Source organism: Mustela putorius, unplaced genomic scaffold, assembly GCF_011764305.1.
Source record: "Mustela putorius furo isolate JIRA1106 unplaced genomic scaffold, ASM1176430v1.1 tig00003853_pilon_pilon_pilon, whole genome shotgun sequence".
NCBI lineage: Eukaryota > Metazoa > Chordata > Mammalia > Carnivora > Mustelidae > Mustela > Mustela putorius.
In genome coordinates, this window is record NW_025422005.1 from 22,817,698 (window position 1) to 22,837,948 (window position 20,251).

The 20,251-nt window shown below is 57.6% G+C and overlaps 1 protein-coding gene across 1 annotated transcript in view; it reads right to left on the reverse strand.

Annotated features, from left to right (window-relative positions):
* Positions 1-11,695: 11,695 nt before the first annotated feature.
* The window catches only part of SDC3 (syndecan 3), a 37,689-nt gene continuing 29,133 nt past the window's right edge, over positions 11,696-20,251 (reverse strand). The window contains exons 3-5 of the mRNA XM_045064079.1: positions 18,517-19,130; positions 16,558-16,849; positions 11,696-15,740 (exon numbers count right to left, since the gene is read on the reverse strand). Of these exons, the coding sequence (XP_044920014.1) occupies positions 15,574-15,740; positions 16,558-16,849; positions 18,517-19,130 (1,073 nt within the window). The 3' untranslated portion in view covers positions 11,696-15,573. The remainder of the gene's footprint in view (positions 15,741-16,557; positions 16,850-18,516; positions 19,131-20,251) is intronic.

Consider the following 20,251-nt stretch of genomic DNA (forward strand, 5'->3'; position numbering starts at 1 on the left):
CCCTAGACTGGACAAGAGACCCAGGCCCGGCCAACGTAACACCCCCTCCTCCGACCAGTGATTGATCACAGATGGGCATGCCCAGCAGGGAGCCCAACTCAGGGCTTGAACTCACGACCTTGAGATCAAGGACTGAGCTGAGATCAAGAGTCGGACACTTAACTGACTGAGCCCCCGGGTGCCCCAACTCTGCCCTCTTCTGAGGCATCAACCCCTCTCTGATCATCCAGCCTCCCGTCTCTCTCCCCTCCAGCCCACCTTGTACTCTGCAGCCAAACCTTCCAAAAACGCAAATCTGACATCATCACTCCTCATCCAACAGAACTCCGCTCACTGCCTCTGCCCTGGGGGAAAGAGCCATTAGCCTGCCCATCAGCTAGGACATGGGTTTAGCCTTCAAGGCGGAGACACCAAATAGCAGTAGCCTAAACGAGAGAGAGTTTATTCGGCCGTCAGATAGGGATTCATACACACACCACCCAGGGGCTGGTGCTCCTTGGCCTCAGGAACTCTGGTTTCTTCTGTCTTGTTGCTTCATCTTTCCTGGGCTCTTGCCTCCATTCACACATCCCAGGATGGCACCGAGTGTACCTTCCAACCCACATGATAGGGGGAAAGCTACATAGAGGAGAGGGCACACCACTACGCTCTTGGGAAACAACCCTGAAACCCACCATCCCTTTGCTCGTATCCTATTGGCCACATTGGTCACCTGCCCCCCAGATGCAAGGGAGGCTGGGAAATGTAGTCCATCTTCCAAGCAGCCGCATATCATTACTGTGGGAGGAAGGGAGCATGGGTATTAGGGGGCAGTCCCAGTCCCTGCCACAGCCTGGCATCCAGAGCCTTCCACAGCCAGCCTGGATCCTGGGAGTCACACCTTTGTGCGTGCTGGGCACCAGTGCCCACCTCCACTTTCCTTCCTCCAGCTCCGAGAAGCCTTCCCTGATCACCACCACCCCAGCCTGAATTAAGGGTCTCCATGTCTACTGACTGAATGATGGTGGGCCTGCCCTCCCCCCACCCCCAGCCCCAGTCCTGCCCTTGGGAGTGCCCTGCCCAGCTGTGGGGCGCTCCTTTGTCCCCAAGACTGTGACTGCGTTGCTCCAGGAGGCGGTCCTGTCTCTCTCTCATTGTGTCCCCAGGTACTGGCACAGCACTCGACACAGCACTTGACACACAGTAGCCAGCCAGGGCCAGCCAGTGAGGGAACCCGACCCCTAGCACTGTGTCTAAACCGGTCGATGTGTTGGTCCCCAGGAGGGTTGGGATCATGTCTGTAGCACAAGGGGTTGGCAGTCTCAGCTCTGAGTGGGAGGTGGCCCTACGAGCCTGTGCACAGGGGTAAGCCTGCCTGAAGGGCCTGTGTGATGAGGGACAAGGAGAAAACTGCCCCCAATCCCAGGGCCCTGGGCTGGGGACCACCGGGGAGGAGAGGGGCCCCTGGAGGCAGAAGACGTTATGACATGGTTGGAAAGTCACTGTGAGGGCTCTGTGCCTCGATTTCCCCACTGCAGGAGGGATAACAATAGCGTCTTTCTCACAGGGTCCAGCGAAGATTAAAGGGTTCATCCACATGCAGCTCCCCCAGGCTTGCCCATTCCAAGCATCCACAGAGAATACCGGCCCAGGCCCCATCATGGAGCCTCTGTTTTCGCATCTATAAAGTGGGACACCAGTGTCGAACCTCAGGGGCTCCAAGTGATGCAATGAGACAGGGATGTCGGGGGCTCGGCGCCATGCCTGACACCAGGAAGCCCTCTCCCCTCACCCCCCAAGGCAGAGGCGGGAGGGACAGGACCCAGGAGCCTGCCTGCCTCCCTGCCGGAGCCACGACCTGGTGCGGGGGAGGCCGCCTGGTGAATAATCTCGTTAATGGTAATCATCACCCCGATGCTCGTTAATATAATAACTCTGGGCTCCCAGCCGCTGCCTGGCGCAGAGCTCCTCCGAGCCTCTCATCTCTGCCTGGCAGGGGCTCCGTAAACACTCATTACGCTCTGTCCCCGGGGAGGCCGCCAGGAGAACCAGCTACTCCCGGCACACCGCTCAGCTCTGGGCCGCAGGCTCTGCTTTTAGTAAGCATCCTCACGCACGCTCCCGCACACGCACATGCACACACACGCACCTGCACACACTGTCACACGCACCGGAGGTGCACGCTCACACGCAGGCACACACTCAGGCGGACACACACTTAGGCACACGGACACACACACACACACACACCGGGGGGTGTGCATACTCGCACACACGGCAGGGTGCACACACTCAGGCACGCTCACAGTCACAGACAGCATTTACACTGCAACGGGGAGCGTAGATCCTTACCAAGCACCTCCCACCTGCCGGCCGTTGGTCGGAGTGCTCCACTTGCATAGCCCGTTTAATCTAAGTAAGTGATTCTGCCGAGTCCACTTTGCACTGAGGAAACCAAGGCACCTGGAGGTTCTCGGATTTGGCCGATTCACCCACCCATCAAGCAGCAGAGCTGGGTCCTGAATGCAAGGAGCCTCCATGTGCTGCCGCCTCAAAGGACACGAGCTCACTCTGTCCTCGTGGCAATTCTGGGTTCTTATTCCCCTCCATTGCGCTAATGAGGAAATGGGCTCAGAGAAGTGATGTCATCTGCCTGGGAACACACAGCCAGGACCCAGGGGCTGTCTGATTTCAGAGTCTGCCTTACCCCTCCCCTGAGATGGAGGCAGGGAGGTCAATGCTGTTCCTCTTTTCAAGAGGGAGAAACTGGGATCCAAAGAGATGAGACACCCAGGGACTGACCCGGAGAACCAGGGCTAGCTCGAAAGCCTGGAGTCCTGGGCACGCTCCTCCCTGCCTCCCACCCTGGCCCCACCAGTGAGCCTCCTACTCAGAGACCTGGATTCAGACCCGGAAGCCCATGACCCGGCTGTTGGCAGAGTCTGCATCACAGTGCCTCAGCCCACCCGGGATTCCTCCAGGCCACAGCGATCCCATGTCACCAGTCCCAGCCACGTGTCCCTGGGCAAGTCACATCACCTCCCCTCTCTGGGGCAGGCAACCGCTGATGCTCAGGGGCCATTTACCACATTCCAGCATGTTCTATGTGCTTCCATGTAAGGTTTCACTTTATCCTCATCTCAGCCCTGAAGAAGACATGAGGAGTCTATGGTTTTCAGATTCTGCTATTCTATAGGATCCTAAATGATTCCCACAGGGTCTGTTATGAAAGAGCCACATCCTAAAAAGATTCCATTATTCTAGGATACTCAGGTGCCAGAAGGTTTCAGCCATTGGTCTGCAGATCACAGAGTTAAGGGATTTCATGAACTGGTGATTCTTTGAGCCTCAAGGGCAAGAAGCAATTTGTCAGCCCTCAGCCAGCCTTGAAGACCGCCAGAGTCCACCCCATTGCCCCACCCCCTCCCTCAGCTATGACATCGGAGCCAGCCGAGGAAGAACAGCCTGTCTCTATGGCACAGCCCCGAGTCCAGGGCCAGCGAGGACTGCGGAGGCCGCCAGAGCGCTGGGTCGGTGACTTGCACACAAAGGGCTCCATGGACCGGCCTCCGCCACCCTGGCCCAGCCTCGCACACAATGGAAGGACCTTTCGCAGTCGCACCCAGCCTGCCCCCGCCATCAGCCAGAGACACCCAGAAAGGCAGCTGAGTTCAGTCCCAGAGCCAGCCCCCTCCCTGCTCAGAAGCACCCCAGTGAGAAGGTGGGGAGGAGAGAGAACAGAAAGGCAGGTGCCGCTCCCCTCTTTCTTGGCTGTTCTGACCTCTCTGCATGTGCTCCTATGGTCCCCTGCCTGGCGTCCCCCTCTCTCCTCCCGCTCCGTTCCGCTCTCCCCCTTCTATGAATGCTGCCAGGGCCGGCTCAGGCCCCACCTCCTGCAGGATATCTGTCTGCCTACTCTAACCCTCACTGACGTTCTCCCTCACCTACGTTGCTCTGCCTGGCACTAAGTGCTACTACTCGACCCAGACATTCCAGAGATGCCTTTCCTCTCCAGGCTCTCCTCCCTGCTACCACGAGAGCGATCTTTCTGAACCACAAACGTGACCTGGTCACTCTCTTTCTATAGATCTTGACTCTCCAGCATGGCATTCAAACTCATTCTCAACTCTGGTCATGGGCCTTCTGTCTGTCTTTGTTTCCTGCCTCAGAACCATGCACTGAGCCTTGGCCAGATGAAGTGAGGATCCACTTCCCAGACTACACAGGCCCTGGGGAAGCCCTCCTGAAATTTGAGCAGCTGGGACCTTGCCTTGATGCCAGGAAACGGGTGTTGAGGGTCCCCTCCCGAGCTTCATCCCACATGCGCACGCACACACACACACACACACACACAAGCATGCACATGCACACATATACACATGCACACACACACACATGCATGCACATGCATACACATACACATGCACACACACACACACAAGCATGCACATGCACACACATACACATGTACACACAAAGCTGCCACCAGGGAGCCCACAGGGCTTGGCAACCTTAGAGTGTGGGTTAGTACCATGGACAGCACGGGGCGGGCGGGGTGGGGGGGGCGTGCCGAAGCAGGCTCTGGGTGCTGTTAAAATCCACATGTGCATGCATGTCCTGGGACATGCATGGATTTCATACAGCAAACATTGGCTGAACACCTCCCTCATGCCCCACCCCTACTAGGCGTTATGGAAAATACCAGAAGGAAAGACATTGACTGTCATTGGTCCCCAAGGAGCTTATAGTCTGGTTGGGGACTTGATTGTCTCACCACCAATTTCCCACCTACCTCAGGGCAAGCTGCCAAACCATGTTTACAAAACCATAAATCTGTCCATATCGCTCCCTAAAAAGTTCCCAAGCAACGCCCACTCCCCCTGCCCCCGCCCTGCCTCGGGCCACCTTTGCTGATAAGCTAAGCCCTCACCACCCCCATGAACCCTACACTCCAGCCTCACTTGCCTTCTGCCTGTCCCCAAACATCTTGGGGTGCTTTCTGCACACTTTCCCCCTCATTTAAGGAATGTTTCCCTTCTTCTTTTCCCAGGGAACTCCTATATAGCCTTCAAAACCCAAATATTTTCTCCTCCTGGAAGCTCCAAAATTCACTGTTCCCACCTTTGTACTCCCAGAGGCTTTTCCCAAATCCCTGTCACCAGGCATTATTGAACTCTGCTGTTCCGTGTGGCCCTCGTGTCGCACAGGAGCTAGCTGGGCTCTTCCGGGCCGGGTAGGAAAGGAGCGGCGGTTGCGAGGGCGCAGGAGCTTTCTAAGAACTCCAGCTGATCAACCATGGCTCCAGCAGTACTCATATTTGACAACTTCAGATTTCCTTGGAAGCCTAAAAATAATGTCAAAGCTGCGCTTTTTACATCATTTTCACTGTAGAAACCTGCCTGCCTTGTCTTTGGGAAGAGAGAGCATTAATTTTTATACAGACCATACACCTGGTAACTGTTGGAGTGTGGTTTAAGAAAACAGCCTCTAACAGCCCTGTTCCTTCCACATCAGGAATATTCTCAGGTATTTGATTCCACGTCTACATTCCTTGCCTCAGCCTGGGAGTTCCCTGAGGGCCAGGACTGTGTGTCTTTTAATTCCACATCCCTGATACCCAGCACAGTGGCCGGCACACAGGAGGCATCTCCCAATATTGTGAATGACAGATGAGAATGAATCATACGGGCTCGAGACCAGATGGCCCAGGTTCAAATCTTCCTTTCACCCTGTATTAGCTCTGTGATTGTATTTTGTTATTTTTTAAGATTTAATTTATTCATCTGAGAGACAGAGAGAGAGAGAGAGCATGAGCAGACAGGAGATGGAGAGGGAGAAGCAGACTCCCCACTAAGTAAGGAGCCTGACTTGGGGCTCAATCCCAAGACCCTTAGATCATGACCTGAGCCGAAAGCAGAGGCTTAATCATTTGAGCCACCCAGGCGCCCCAGAGCTGTGATTTTAGACATATTTTATTGAGGTCCCAATTTTCTCATCTGTAAAATGGGCATCTATCTCGTGGGGTTTTTATGACAGCTAAACAGAACACTATACAGAACAGGCCAAAAGCCTGGCCAATAGAAAATGTCCAATAAAGTTTCATTGGGTTTTTTTATTTGGTTTGGTTTTATTTAGAGAGAGGTGGGAGGAGGGGCAGAGGGAGAAGGAGACAGAGAGAATCCTAAGTAGACTCTGCGCTGAGCACAGAGCCTGAGGGGGTTTCCATCCCAAGATCCTGAGATCGTGACCTGAGCTGAAACCAAGAGCCAGACTCTTAACCAACTGAGCCACCCCAGTGCCCCAGGTTCATTGCTTTTATCACACTGTTGTGATAAATTGTGTGGTTTATAGGCAAGCCCATTGGTGCTCAGAGAAAGGAGAGAGCACTGAATATCCACTAGCATTTACCGATAAGCATTTCCTCTGCACCATGTATCAACTTAATTCAACCTCAGGCCCCTTCTGCGAGATGCATTCTGTAACTATCCCCATTTTATCCACACAAAGAAACGGAGACACACGAGAGTCAAGAACTTCATTTATTACTTAGCCAGTAAGTTAAGGAGCCAGCATTCAAACCGGGACAGTGCGCCCCCGCTCTGTTTCCTGACTTGGCCCCGCACAGCTGACCTCAAGAAAAGCTGGACACCGAGCCATGAGACAGCCACCTGCGGTGAGTAGAAGGACCAAGAACTTTTCTGTTCACGCCCTTCCCGACAGCCAACCCTCAAGCTTCCTCAGCTCTCCTGCTCCCGGCCTCACTGGCCTGATGGTCTCCCTGAGGCCCGCCCTTCTCTCCATCCCCCACTCTTCCAGGTCCAAGCATTTTCCCGGCCGCCTCTTACTGAGTCCAACAATCGCAAGGAGGGGTGGTCAGAACAGGGCTTTGAAGGACACTCAGGAGTCTCCCAGGAGAAGGGGCGAGGGGGAGTCAAGGTTGACTGGACAGTTTCATGACCTGTGTCCCCAGCTTTATTGGAATCCATAAGCCTCAGTCTCCTCATCTGTAAACATGAGAGTAATAAGAGCATCTACGAGCTGTCAGGGTTTGGGTAAGGATTAAATGTATTTAGTCGGCTTTGGCTGCCATCACTAGATCCCACAGACCGTGTTTACCGGCTTAAACAAGAGACATTTGTTTTTTCACAGTCCTGGGGGCCGGAAGTCTGAGATCAGGAGCCCTCTTCCTGGTTTGCTGTGTCCTCACATGGCCTTCCTCCGCACTTACGGAGAGAAAGGGCTCTGACACTCGGATGTCTCTTAGAAGTAAAGACACCGATCCTGTCCATTTAGTGTCCCAGGGTTCCACGCTGGTGACCTCATCTAACTTCTATTGCTTCCTTAGAAGCCCCGTCTCTAAATCCAGTCCTCCTGGTGGTTAGAGCTCCCAGATATGGATTTGTGGGGGAGACCATTCTGTCTACAGCATAAAATAAGCTACTATGTGAAAAATTATTCTATTTCAATAAATACCTATATGGTCTGTATCACATGCCAGGTGCTGTTCTGAATTTCACACATATTCAAAAGTACTCAGGGCAGGCCGGGCACTTGCGGAGTGTTGTCCGTGCGTCCTGGGGGCACTATGACTGGGAGAACCAACACTGTCGCTGTTGTGCACCTGCTGTGTGTCAGGCACTGTGGTGGGCACTTGGATCTGCCTGCCCTTTGGATCCCAACAAACCCCTTTAGTGGTCCCACTGTGCCCATTCTACAGAGGAAGAAGCCAAAGTTGGGTGCAGTGTGGGGGCACAGTGGCTTCCCGAGGATGGCCGGGAGGACTGGCTGAGGCTGGGCATAACCTACGTCTGTTTGTGCCAAGTCTGTGTTCTTTCCTCGCAGCCTGCTAGGGTGGTAAGGGTCCAGATTCCCAGCAAGACATGATAAAGGTCTAGACAAGGCCAGAGCCTTGCAAATGGAAGGAAATGATCAGATCCAATGTTCTTCAAAGTGGGAGAATTAATGCCCAGCCAGCCCACCTCCCGGGACCCACGTGACCAGTGAGCAAGGCTGAGAATTCCCCGGAAAGCTGAGACATGCTGCCGGCAGGGGAAGGGCCGCGTCTGCCCCTCTCTCTGGAGGAGGGTGGCCCCGCCACGTCAGCCCTCCTAACTGCACGTGAATTCTGTCTCCAGAGCCGCTCAGGGGTGTCAGTGTTCCCAACAGGGGAAGGGATGAGGCCCATGAAGAGAGTGGCCTCCTGGAAGTCGGCCACACGCAGCAGGGGGCGTGTGGCACCGTGGGAGCCCACAGTCCCCACGGCAGGGACAGCAGGGAGGGCCAGCAGAGGCCAGGGCTCCGAGTCAGAGGACCCAGCTTTGCTCTTGCCGGTGGTGTGAACCCCGGTAAGTCCTCCTGCTCCCGGTGATTGATTGATTGATTGAGTGATTTCCTTTTTAACATTTTTATTATGAAGAATTTAAAATTTAAACTTCAAGTAGATAAGATAATACAAGGAGTCCCCTTGTGCCCATAATCCAGCTTCTCCAGTTAGGAACCTAAATGCCCTGTTTCTCCCACCTGCGCCCTCCCCCGCTGCACTAGCTGTGAGCCCATCACAAACATCCTATCGCTTTATGTGCAAATACTTCAGTCTGCAGAAGGATAAAGACGCTTAAAAAAAAAAAAAAAGTGTTGGGGCGTGTGGGTGGCTCAGTTGTTCGGCGTCTGCCCTTGACTCAGATCATGATCCCAGGGTCCTGGGATCAAGCCCCGTGGCAGGCTCCCGGCTTGGTGGAAAGCCTGTTTCTCCCTCTCTCCTGGCTTGTGTTCTCTCTCTCTCTCTCTGTCAAATAAATAAATAAATAAATAAATAAATAAAATCTTTCAAAAAATAATTAAATTAAATTAAATTAAAAAACAAAAGTGTAGTATCCACCATCATGGCTAAGAACACTGACAACGATCCCCTCAACCTGCTGAATCAGGCCCAGCCTTCGTCCTCCCTGAGTGCAAAGAAGGCTAGTGGGCTCCCAGCTCTGGCGGCGGCCAGCCTGGCCCCTCCGTCTGCCCGCAGCCCACCTGCAGGCTGGCAGAGTCAGGGTGGGTGGCCTGGGAAGCTGAGTGCGCTCTGTTCCTCCGGCAGCCTGGGCAGGCGGCTGTGACCTCTGGGGCTGAGGGAAACAATCCGCTATTCTTCCCCTTGCCCCCTCTGCTCATTGCCCATCCCTGAGCCATGCCCCCCACCCCGCCCAGAAAGACACCACCCCCCAGCACGTGCCCATCTGCACGTCCTCTGCGTACGATTCCAGGCACCTAGCTAGGACCCCATGGGCCCAGGGGCTGAAGTCCAAGTTCACACCAGAGCGGATACCGACGTATGGATTTCTACGCAGGGTCGGCGTCCTTCCCTCATTCAGGAGGCAGCACGCCAGGCTCTGCCCACCGTTGTAACAAGAATTGGGACCAGAACAGGAATGATAAGGGCCCACGGGGCACAGCACCTGCTCCTGGCCACGCAGATTCTAAGCACCACCCGTATGGGGCTGGTGCCACTACTGTCCCCATTTCCCAGGTGAGGAGACTGAGCACCAAGTGGGACATCCACCCAAGGCCACTCAGCTGGCCTGCAGTAGGGCTGGGATTAAAGGTCTGCCTGCAAACCTGGAAGGTGCAGAGGGGGCCGAAAGTCCCTGGGACACTAGTTGCTTTCACTACAATCTCATGTCACTCCCACAAGTTTCCATGTACCCGCCTTGCTGCCCACCCTTGTCTGTGAGAACACAGGCTCCGAGAGGCCAAGCAGCGGGCCCAAGAGCACACAGCTGGGTCCTCCCGACTCCAGGAGCGTTCTTGTCCCATGCTTCCAACCGAGGGGCACAGGCCAGCCACACGGGAGTTCAACCAGGAGGGTGAAGTGGAGTCCTGCCAAAGGGAGACAGCTCTAGGCTGTGCGGATTCACTAAACGATGGAAGCGCCTTCCAAAAGCCTCCTAGATGAGGGGCTGTGTCCAGACCTGGCCTTTAATGGTGGCCAACCTACCCCTCACATCCCAGCAGGCTTCCAGCTGGGGCCAGATCTGATAAAAGCTTGAGGTAGCACAGGGCTGGTCGCTTCATACTTCCCATACATTTTTTTTTTAATGACAGATTTTTTTTTTTAAGATTTTATTTATTTATTTGACAGAGATCACAAGTAGGCAGAGAGGCAGGCCGAGAGAGAGGAGGAAGCAGGCTCCCTGCTGAGCAGAGCCCGACTCGGGGCTCCATCCCAGGACCCTAGGATCATGACCTGAGCCAAACGCAGAGGCTTTAACCCACTGAGCCACCCAGGTGCCCCACTCCCCATACTTTTTTAAAGATTTTGTATATTTATTCGAGACAGAGAGAGAGGGAGCAGACTCCCTCCTGAGCTGGACTCCAGGATCATGACCCAAGTTGAAGGCAGATGTCCAACTGACTGAGCCATCCAGGTGCCCCCCACTTCACCCCGTTATAGCTATGTGGTCCGAGGCTATGGGGGGATCCACTGTCTGGGGTCCCACAGCGAGGACCGAGGCCTTGGGACCCAGGCAGAACTGTCCAGCCATGAAATGAATGGGCACGTGGGGGTTGGAGGTCTTGGCTGAGGAGAAAAGACACGCCCACCCATGACTTGGTCCTGAGACATTGGATATTTCCTCTCTCCTCAGCAGACTATACATGCTCTGAGGGCAGTGGGCCGGGTCTGTCCTGATGACATCTTGTCCCCCAGTTCCAAGTGCAGGGCCTGGCACAGAGGAGGCCTCAAGAAACTTTAGTGAGGGAGGAGGGAAGGAATGGGTTGGAGTGGCACCCCAGAACTGCCCAGACCTGGGTGGGTATCATGATTTGAGAGGAGTAACTTTCTACAGGACATCTGTGGACCATGGAGTGGTTTCCCTTGGAGGAGGGAAGTTCACAGCCATGACACTGTAACCCCGGGGCCACGCCATGGCCAGAGGGCAGAACCAGAGAAAGGCAACACTGGTGAGGTGAGTTTGGGCTAAAAACAAAAGACTTCTCAACAGGGAAAGTGACCCACTAGTCCCTGGGATACAGCAAACCACCTGTCATAGAGGTCTGAAGGCAGGGCCCGGCCCATGGCCCTCTCAGCTCCACGAACCTGTAAGCACAGGTGTCAGTCTGTGGTTCCAGGTCAGGGAACTAACTTGTCCTCTGCTGACGTTCTGCTCCATTCCGGCTCTGTGCCGTGCTCTTCCTCACGTAACCCTTACCCCATTCCATTTAGGGGATGGCAGTTGTTATCACTGCTTCGCAGGTGAGACAGTTGAGGCTCAGAGAGCTCATAAGCAGCTTCTCCTGCATCAGAGGTAGGAAATGTCACTTGAGCTTAAAGCCGGGCCTACTGACCCCAGAGCCACCCAGGCTTGGTCTGTCCGAGTCCTTGGTCCTTGAGACCAAGGTTCCAAGATTGTTTCTTTGTGGCCTGAAACCAGATCTTCCCCTGGGGGTGAACCACAGGCCCCCCAGCACCACCACAGCGTGGCCCCCACCCAACCACAGCCCCCATCTGGCCTTACCACAGTCAGCTCTGTGGTTTCCCGAACACTCTCAACCAACAGCAGCTTTGACCATAATGGTTCCCATGAGGAGTTGCCGGGCAATCTCCCTTGCTTGGTTCTCAATTCCCCCTGAAGGTGAGGGTAGCTCGGCCTGGGTAGGGGGCGGGGAGGGCACAGGCTGTCCCCCACCCCCAACAAAGCATCCATATTTATCTCACACTGACGACACTGCATCATTTCAGCTTAATTTTATTTCCTCTTATAAATGGGCACAGCACGGGAAGTGTTAAAAAACAAAAACAAAAACAAAAAAACACAAACAAACAAACAAACCAAAAAAAACCCAGAAACAAAAAACCCCAAACAGCTCCTTCACAAGGCTGGGCCAGGTAAGCACCCACGGTGGGTCAGGCACCTGGGTCTCTTTTTCCAGTCTTTTCCCTCCACTTCTCCTTAGAGATTTGGCCATGAACTCAGGACAGTTATGGTTAATAAACAGGTTATGGGGGAGAGAAAGGGCGGGGAAGGCCTGGGGGAGGGAAGGACACACTCCCGTCAGGTGCTCAGGGGGTTTCTGTACAGGAGAAAGGGCGCACAGGAGGGACACTGTCTTCAGGGGGCTCTCTGGAGCCACACTGCCTACGAAATATATTTACATGTGTTTGCCACGCTGGGGTCGGGTGCACTGAGCTGGTGCACTGAGCTGCCAAGCAGGCGCCTGGTGGAGGCCGTAACCATCGGCCCTGAGCTGGCAACCCCAGGGCCCGGTCTTGGCGTCTCTGTAAATCTGTACAGTTTGTGGGCTTCTATTTACAGGCAGGAGGCCTGAGGAAGCAAGTCCAGGCTGCTGGCTGTCAGGAGAAACTCAGGAGAGCAGAGGAGGAGGTGGCCACTCCTGCCCCCACCTGAGAGGCCCAGCCGGGTCTGCATCCCATGCCCTGGGCCCAAGCCTGGAGGCCTGGACAGCTGGCTTGGCCGACCCTTGTGGGGGGCCGTCTGGCCACTGTCCGCCGGTCTGTCTCATCCAGCCCTGGTTACCACGCAGCCGCCTGCAGGGCTCAAGGGGACAAACCTTCCAGGAGACGCACCCCACTCTGGCCTCCTAGGGAAGCAGAGCCAGGGAGAGCCAAACCCCACTTCTGGAGGCCCCAGGCGCTCTCCCTGGCAGCTGAGGCCCAGGCTCAAGCCACACCAGCTCCCTCCCCTTGGGAATTTGCCCGGCTTCCAGGAGATGCCAGGGCTCCCCCAGGACTCCCTCTCCCAACCACACTTGGGTTGACCAGACATGTCCCCCTTGCGCCCAGGCTGGGGAGAGCCCCGGCTCCCACATTGCACCGAGGAGAGCTCCAGCTCATCCTCTGAACCGACCTCTCTCTTGGCCAGCCCTGCCCAAGCTGGGCCGGCTGGAGTGCATTTGGACCAGTCAGAATGTATTCAGTTTCATGAGGATAATGCCTGGGCCTTTGTCGTGGGTCCAGGGCTCCAATAATGCCTGGGCCTTTGTCGTGGGTCCAGGGCTCCACGAACAAGGCCCTCAGCCCCTTCTCTCAAGTGCAAAGGACTGAGAGAAGAGGCCAGTGCTGGGAGGCAAAGCCCCAAGTTAGAAGCCAGCCCACAGGATGTGGGGAGTGAGGCCTGCTGGAGCCTGGCTAGACCCACGCAGGCCACTCCGAGCCCATTCTAGTCAGACCGAGCCCAGCTCACTCATCCTTGCCCGGCCCTACCCGATTATGGGCCCTGGCCCGCGCCAGGGTCTCCAACCCTGGGCCCACCATCCCTGGGTTCGTGTCCTCTCTCCTCCATGCTCCCTGGCTTCTCAGCCTTGGCCTGCCCAGGCCTCGTCACCAGAGCTGCCGGCCCCAAGACAGTAGCCCCCCCCGCCCCGGGAGCAGGGTAGAGGGAGCCCGGGGTGGTGGTCTCGCCCTCCCCCCAGCCCTTCTGCTCTGGGGACAACAGAGGCCAGGTCACCTCACCTTAACAAATCATGGGCGCAGGGTGCCTCCCCTCACTCCTGCCGCCTTCCAAGGCTGACTTCCTCACAAGCTTCCAGGCCCTACCCAGGGTGACACTGGCTCTAAAAGACAGAGCCCTGACCTGGAAGCAGGATGGTAGCAAAAGACGGGGAGAAGTTCCCTGGAAGCTCAGGCACCCCTCCTCCTCCCCCTGCATAAATTTGCTGCCAGGGAGTCGTGAAAAGGGAACAGAAATAAAAGCTGGGTTCCTGACTTTAATCCGGGCTGAAGGTGATGGGGGGGTGTGAGTGCCAGCCAACCACAACTCAGATCCCACCCCGTGCCCTGGTGAGCCCCCAACCAAGCACAGCCTCCCCACAAGAGATGTGTGGCCCCACATTTAAAATATCTACAGAGGCAGCCCCCCACCCCCATAAGGGTAACAAAGAAGGGGGAGGCAGGCTGAGGCCTGCAGCACCCCGGCCTGGGGCTGTGAGTCTGGATGGACTGTTCCCTGCTGGTGCGGCTTGTGCAACCACACCCAGGAGAACCAGCAGGTGGTCTGGCCAATGAGGGGGTCAGTGTGCACGGGGAGGGCCCCAGGGAGGGACCACGGTGGGACTGGAGAGGCCGGTGGGTGGGGGAGAGGGTGCAGGAGGCCCCGGGCAGCAGGGCCCACCCTCGCAGGCACTTTGGGGACTTGTGTCCTGGGAGGCAGAATCAGCCCCTAGCTCAGAGCAGAAGGGGGACATGAGGAGACCAGGAGCCAGGCCACACGCCCCTCCCTGCCCAGGGCTTGTGGTCCTAGGAGACCCCAGCCCCCTCCCCAGCCTGGGGCCACATTCCAAGAACCAGCCTGCCCTCCTTAGCAAGGCTCCTGGCGAGCAGGGGTGCTGGCCCTGGACTAACCCCCTGGCGAGTGATAGCGGGAAGGGGGGCGAGCTTCCCAGGTGTGCAGGGCCCCGGGGGGCTTATGGCCACATACCCACCGTGCCACCCTTTATTCCAGGGTGCGAGCTTGGGGCCGTGTGGGGCGAGCCTGGGCATCCACATGGGGTTGTGTCTGACGGGTCAGGGTCGCGGGCAATGTGGTTGGTGTTGGTGTCGTGGTGAAGGACTGAGTGTGACAGGGCAACTCAGGGGACCCAATATGGGCTGACTGCTCCAGCTTGCCTCCACCATCTCCAGGGAACCTGAAAGCTGGAGACAACATGCGTGGTGCCACAGTGTATGTTGGGGAGAGGGGCAGGCCGCACGGTCACCATCAGGTGATGGCATCTGGTGACTCCCATCGTCATAAGCCTTAGGGGACTGTGAGAGACACGGGAGAATCAGCGTCTTTGGAAGAACGTGCGTGTCTGTGACAGGTCTGCACTGGGCAGCAGGATCGAGTAGGCTTCTGTCACTGCGTGCTTGTGTGTGACATGATGTGACCGTGCAGGAGATGGTGTCTGGGCAGAGCCCACTGGCAAGAGGGCAGTCTGAGTAGCCCCGCCTGTCCTTGCCAGGGGCCCCCAGGGTACTCTCAGGAAGTCAGTTCCTCGGGGGCAGATGGGGACTAAGGGGAGGCCTGTGGTATGGGCATACAGGGCAGGGTGAGGGGAGAAGGACCCCACAGCCCCAGAGAGGCTAGGACAGAACAGGCTGGTGGCAACAGGTACCCTCTCTCCCTGGCAGAGAGGGGCCCTGGGACAGTGGCAAGAGGCTGCCGCTTCTTAGTGATTTTAAGGGCTGATCCGGCCCAGTGCTCGTCCTGGAAACCGGCCTGAGCGCCTGTCAGGCTCCAGAAGGAGACGTGGGCCAGCCCCGTGGGGCCGGGGTGGGGCTCGAGCCCCTGTCAAGCCCCGCCCCTCCTGCCGGCAGCCAATCCGCAGCCTCCTTCCTCCTGTCCGTCTGACACAAGGTCCCGCTGCAGGCCGATGGGAAGGAGGAAACGACAGATGAGCTCGTAAGGGCACAGTCAGAGCCGATGGCACTGCCCCCTGTTCCTCGGGTGAGGTCTCTGTGAGGCTGGCAGTCTGGGCAGACCTCAGGAGGGCGGGCAGAGATGAACTGAGGCCGGGCTCCCTTCCAGGCCCAGTCCTGGGCCAGGGCTGGTAGGGCCGGGCCGGGGGCTAGGCAGGGGGCGCTGCTGAGCTGCGGGAGGCACTGTGGCTCCGCTAGGCGTAGAACTCCTCCTGCTTGTCGGGCTTCTGGTACGTGACGCTCGCCTGCTTGGGCTCCTCCAAGGTGTAGCTTCCCTCGTCCTTCTTTTTCATGCGGTAGATGAGTAAGGTGACCAGGAAGGCAGCGAACAGGGCGCCCACCACCCCACCTACAATCACAGCTGTGGAGGAAGAAGGCAGAGGTCAAGGGCTGAAGACAGGGCGGGAGGAGCTTTGGGCATGGGGAGGGGGGCCCAGAGCCTTGAATCTGAGGCTGGGGGCCGGGCCTCACAGCTGCTTGCTCGGGCCTGGCTCCCTTCCAGGCGCCTGCCTGCGCACTCAAAACCCCACACACGCTCCAAGAGAGTGTGAGACGCCACCAGTCATGGACGAGCCCACATTTTATAGACGTTAGGAGAGCAAAAAACTGTGGCAGCTGAACTATGATACATCCCAACTATGGAAGGGCCCAGAGCTTACTTTAAAAAAAAAGTAATAAAAAGTTAACTTAGGAGCAGATGTGCAGTGAGAACCAGTGAAGAGCAGAATGACACTCGCCCCTCCCTTCCATGGACGAGGACAAGGGAGGCTGGAGAGCTGGAAGACCCGCACCAGGGCCATGCGGCTCCTGAGCGGGGAGCAGAGTCTGGAACACGAGTCCAGAGACTGTAGACTCAGCCAAGGCAGGTCCTTGGGGCGTCAAGGCTGGGGGCAGGTCAAGCCAAAGGATAGAGTCAGAGATCAGGGCTCAAGGACCAAGGCCCAGAAGGGTCAACCAGCACGGCCCAGGGAAGCAAGCATCAAGGTCAGACCCTGGGACAGGGGAAGGTCAAAGGACGACCTAGAGGGTGGGTCTGGGGGCTGAGTCCCCACCTTTCCCTCCCTAGGAAACGGGGCTCCTAGAAACCCATACCCAGACCTCTTCTTGGGTTCCTAGAGGTCAAACTGAGGCTGGACCAGCTGCCTCACTCTGGGCTCTTCCCGGGCCCCAAGCCTCACCTACGAGCACCTCCTTCCGCTCCAGGATGCTTCTCTGGGGCAGCTGAGCCGCTGAGCTGCCTGAGTCGATGGCGTTGTCCAGGAGGCCGGGGCCTGGGCGTGCACCCTTGGGCAGCGCCCCAGGTGGAGCTGATGGCTTGTCGGCGGCCCCACCCACGGCCACCACCTCATTGGCTGTGTCTGGCTGTGTGGTCTCCTCCTCTGGCAGCTCAAAGTCCCCGCTGGGCCCCCCACTCACAGGCACCTCAGGCTCATCCCGGATCGTGGTCAGGACGGACTCCGGAGTTGGGGTCTGTGGGGAGCGTGGCATGAGCCCGGGAGCTGGGCCTCCCCGCAGCCCACCCTCCTCCCCCACACACGACCCCCCCATCCTCAGTGGGCCTGACATTTATGAAGCACTCGCCACATGCCAGGCACGGTGCTAAAACAGGTTATAGGCATTTGGCCCTCACGACATCTCCCAAAGGAGATATTATTGCCCCTAATTTACAGAGCTGAAAAAAGGCTCAGAGAAGCAAAGTGACTTGCCAAGGACACACAGCTAGGAAGCAGTGGAAACAGAACAAAAATCCCGCTGTCTCCAGCTCCCTTGGCTGTGTCTGTGACCACCACACTACCCTGCCTCTCTCCCCAAGCCACATCCTGTCCCCAGCCCTCTGTCCCATCTCCCTCTTGCCGCCATAGTGATCATCCTTGGGGGACTGTGTCAAACTGCTGTCTGGGGGCTGCTCGAAGCAGCCTGGGCCACCGCCCGTGTACCTGGGGCAGAGGGAGTACCTCGGCCTGGGGGTGGAGGGGTCAGCACAAGAGCACCCCTGCAGGGCACCATGCCCCCTGGAGGTGTGTCCGGGAGAGCAGCCCAGGGGCTCCCACTGTGTGGAAGCAGGACCAGGGCTCAGATGTCCCCCGGGTGAGTGAGGAGAGCTGGGCCTGGTGTCCTGCTTTCTCTACCCTTCCTGCCTAGCTGAAACCATGGGACACCAGGCTGCCCCGGGAGTTGAGGGGTGCTGAGGGCAAGGCTCGCACCCAGCTGGGGCTGGCCTGGACCTGCCAGCAGCTCAGCCCCCTAAAGGCCCTCTTCTGCTTGACAAAGGGCTTCTGTACCTGGGTTGGAGCTGCTACCTCCCCCCCCCCCGCCCCACGTGCCCCTGGTACCCAGCAGGGACCTGGCGACTTCTCCCAATTCCTTGATCCTATGCATCCCCACCTCCCTGACATCTTCACCCTCTTCCCCTGAACCCTTCATCCCCTACCCCTAACTGTTCCCCACCACCACACGCGTGCACCCCAGCCTATTGCAGGTCTCAGATCCCGACCTGGCAGTGACCCACTAAGCCGTCTCTGTCACGGGAGGAAGAGGCAGTGCCGCCCCGAGGGACAGGTGTGGGTGCGGGCTGAGGGCTGGCAGGGGGCCCCCGGGCAACAGGCTGCACGCGTGGACTACAGGTTCTCCTCTCCCGCAGTCTCCCTCTCAGTCACCCTCAGACTAACAGCGACAGCGACAGTGGTGACAATGACAACAGGGAAACTTCTGGTGGGTTTACTACTGCCAGGCACTGTTCCAGGCACTGGACAATTCCCACCATGCTACTGTTCGCATCCTACTGTTTCCTCCTCCTGGCAGATGAGGGAACAGGGAACAGATGTACAGAGAGGACTGGTGACTTCCTGAGGTCATGGGGCTCCCAAGGGCAGTGGGAGAACCCCACGCCGCAATGCTCACCTCAACCCACAGGCCCCTGGCCCTCCCCACCGCCGCCACGCTTCACCCACTCCTTTCCCCATCCATATCTGGTCCCAGTATCCTGGTCTCCTTTCCATCCCCGGCCCCTTGACCTCTGTCCCCATCCCGGGACTCACTCTCAGCCTCAGCCCTCTGGCCTCATGCCTCTCTCACCCTCTCCATCCCCAAACCCTCCCCCCAGGCCCTGACCCTCCCTCCTCTCCCCACCTGCTCACCTGAGCCACCTCTGTGGGTCCAGGGGCAGTGGTCCCCAGGGGCAAGGTGCTCTTCTCGGGGATGTCAGGCTCCTGGGTGGTAGCTGGCCTGGGAAGGGCCTTTGGCCTGGAGGTAGCTGTGCTGACCATCCTAGGTGTCGGGGCCTCTGTGTCCAAGACAGCCACCGTGGTGGGAGGTGCGGGTGCCGCTGGAGTGGTGGCCCGGGCCGTGACTGCCGTGGTCAATGGAAGAGGCAGAAGCCTCCGCACACCGGTGGTCCTTATGACGGAGGTGGTGGCCGCGGAAGGGGGGGCCGCGGGGAGGCTGGGGGCGGCAGTGGCCACCGTGGCAGGCACCGTGGCCACACTTAGGGCCCCTGCAGTCGTAGCAGCTGTGGTAGCCGTGGGAGTGGAGATGGTCGTGGCTCTCTGGCTGGGTTCTTCTGGTACCTCTGTCACCACGGGGGGGCTAGTGGCTGGCTCTGGGGTGGGGTGCCCAGAAGGGAGCTCTTCCAACGGGGTGCCCACAGGCTGGATGTCCACGGTGGGCAGCACTGCGGGCGTGGTCGACACCGCCATGGCCACGTCTGGGCTGAACCGCATGGCTGTCTCAATGCCCGACTCCTGCTCAAAGTCTGAGGAGGCAGGGGAGAGGAGAGAGCTAGGGAGCTGGGTGCTCACGAGGGGTTCGAGGGTCCCAGGGAAGCAATGGCCATCAAATTGGTGGGGTGGGGGGGGCTCCCAACCCTCACTTTACTTAATTTTCCCGGGACAAGATGACGGAAAGAGGGAAGGCACAACCTGGCCAAAGGTTACTAGTCGGCTGGTGGCTATTCCCTAAGTCCTCTCTGCCTGGCCAGAATTTCTTCTAGGGGGGCACCTCTTCTAGGAAGCCTTTTCTGATTATTCCCAAACCACCCAGCCTGGACCTTCTGGCAGGCTGAACCCAGACCAGTGGCAATTAAATCCCTACAGGGCGTTTAGCCCTTGCTAAAGACTGGGGGCCAGCAGGGAGTGGCATTCTGGGAAAAGCCAGACCTGGGTACCCTTACCATGAGCATGGTGGGGTGGGCACAGCCACAGCTCCCCCAAAGGCTCAGGCCACAGGGAGACAGCAAGGAGGAGAAGGCGCCCCTCCTGCAGGGGAATCCCAGGGCACCCTGGCTGTCTCTGAGCCAGGACACATGAAGGGGCCCGGGAGGAAATGAGGAGAAACGGACAAAAAGAAGGGGTGCCTGACCAGACAGAGACAGGAGGGGTAGAGAGTGGCCGGAGAGATTCAGGAGAGACATGACCCAGCAGAGGTGGATTTTACCAAGATTAACTTGCAAGAGGCTTACGCGGAGGAAGCAAAAGCAGGGAAACCTGAGGCAGGGGACCACGGGAGACCGGGGCCATGGCTCGCAGACTTCCTACATCCCAGCGGGCAGTCCTGTCCCCTCCCTGGGCCCAATCTCAGCACGGACTCCTTTTTGTTTTTTAAATAATCTCTACACCCAGTGTGAGGCTCAAACTCACAACCCCAGATCAAGAGGCACAGGTATCACCAACCAAGCCAGCCGGGCACCCCGAGCACACAGCCCTTTTCACCACCATTTCCTGAGCTCCTTTTCTGTTCCAGGCCCTGACATCTTATGCTGAAGCCTTCCAGAGGCGCTGAGAAGAAGGCATATTTAGTCTCATTATTCCCAGGTGAGAACACAGGGCCCCAGTGAGGGGGAGAGGCTGCAGCAGGTACGGCCACTGGGTGGCAAAG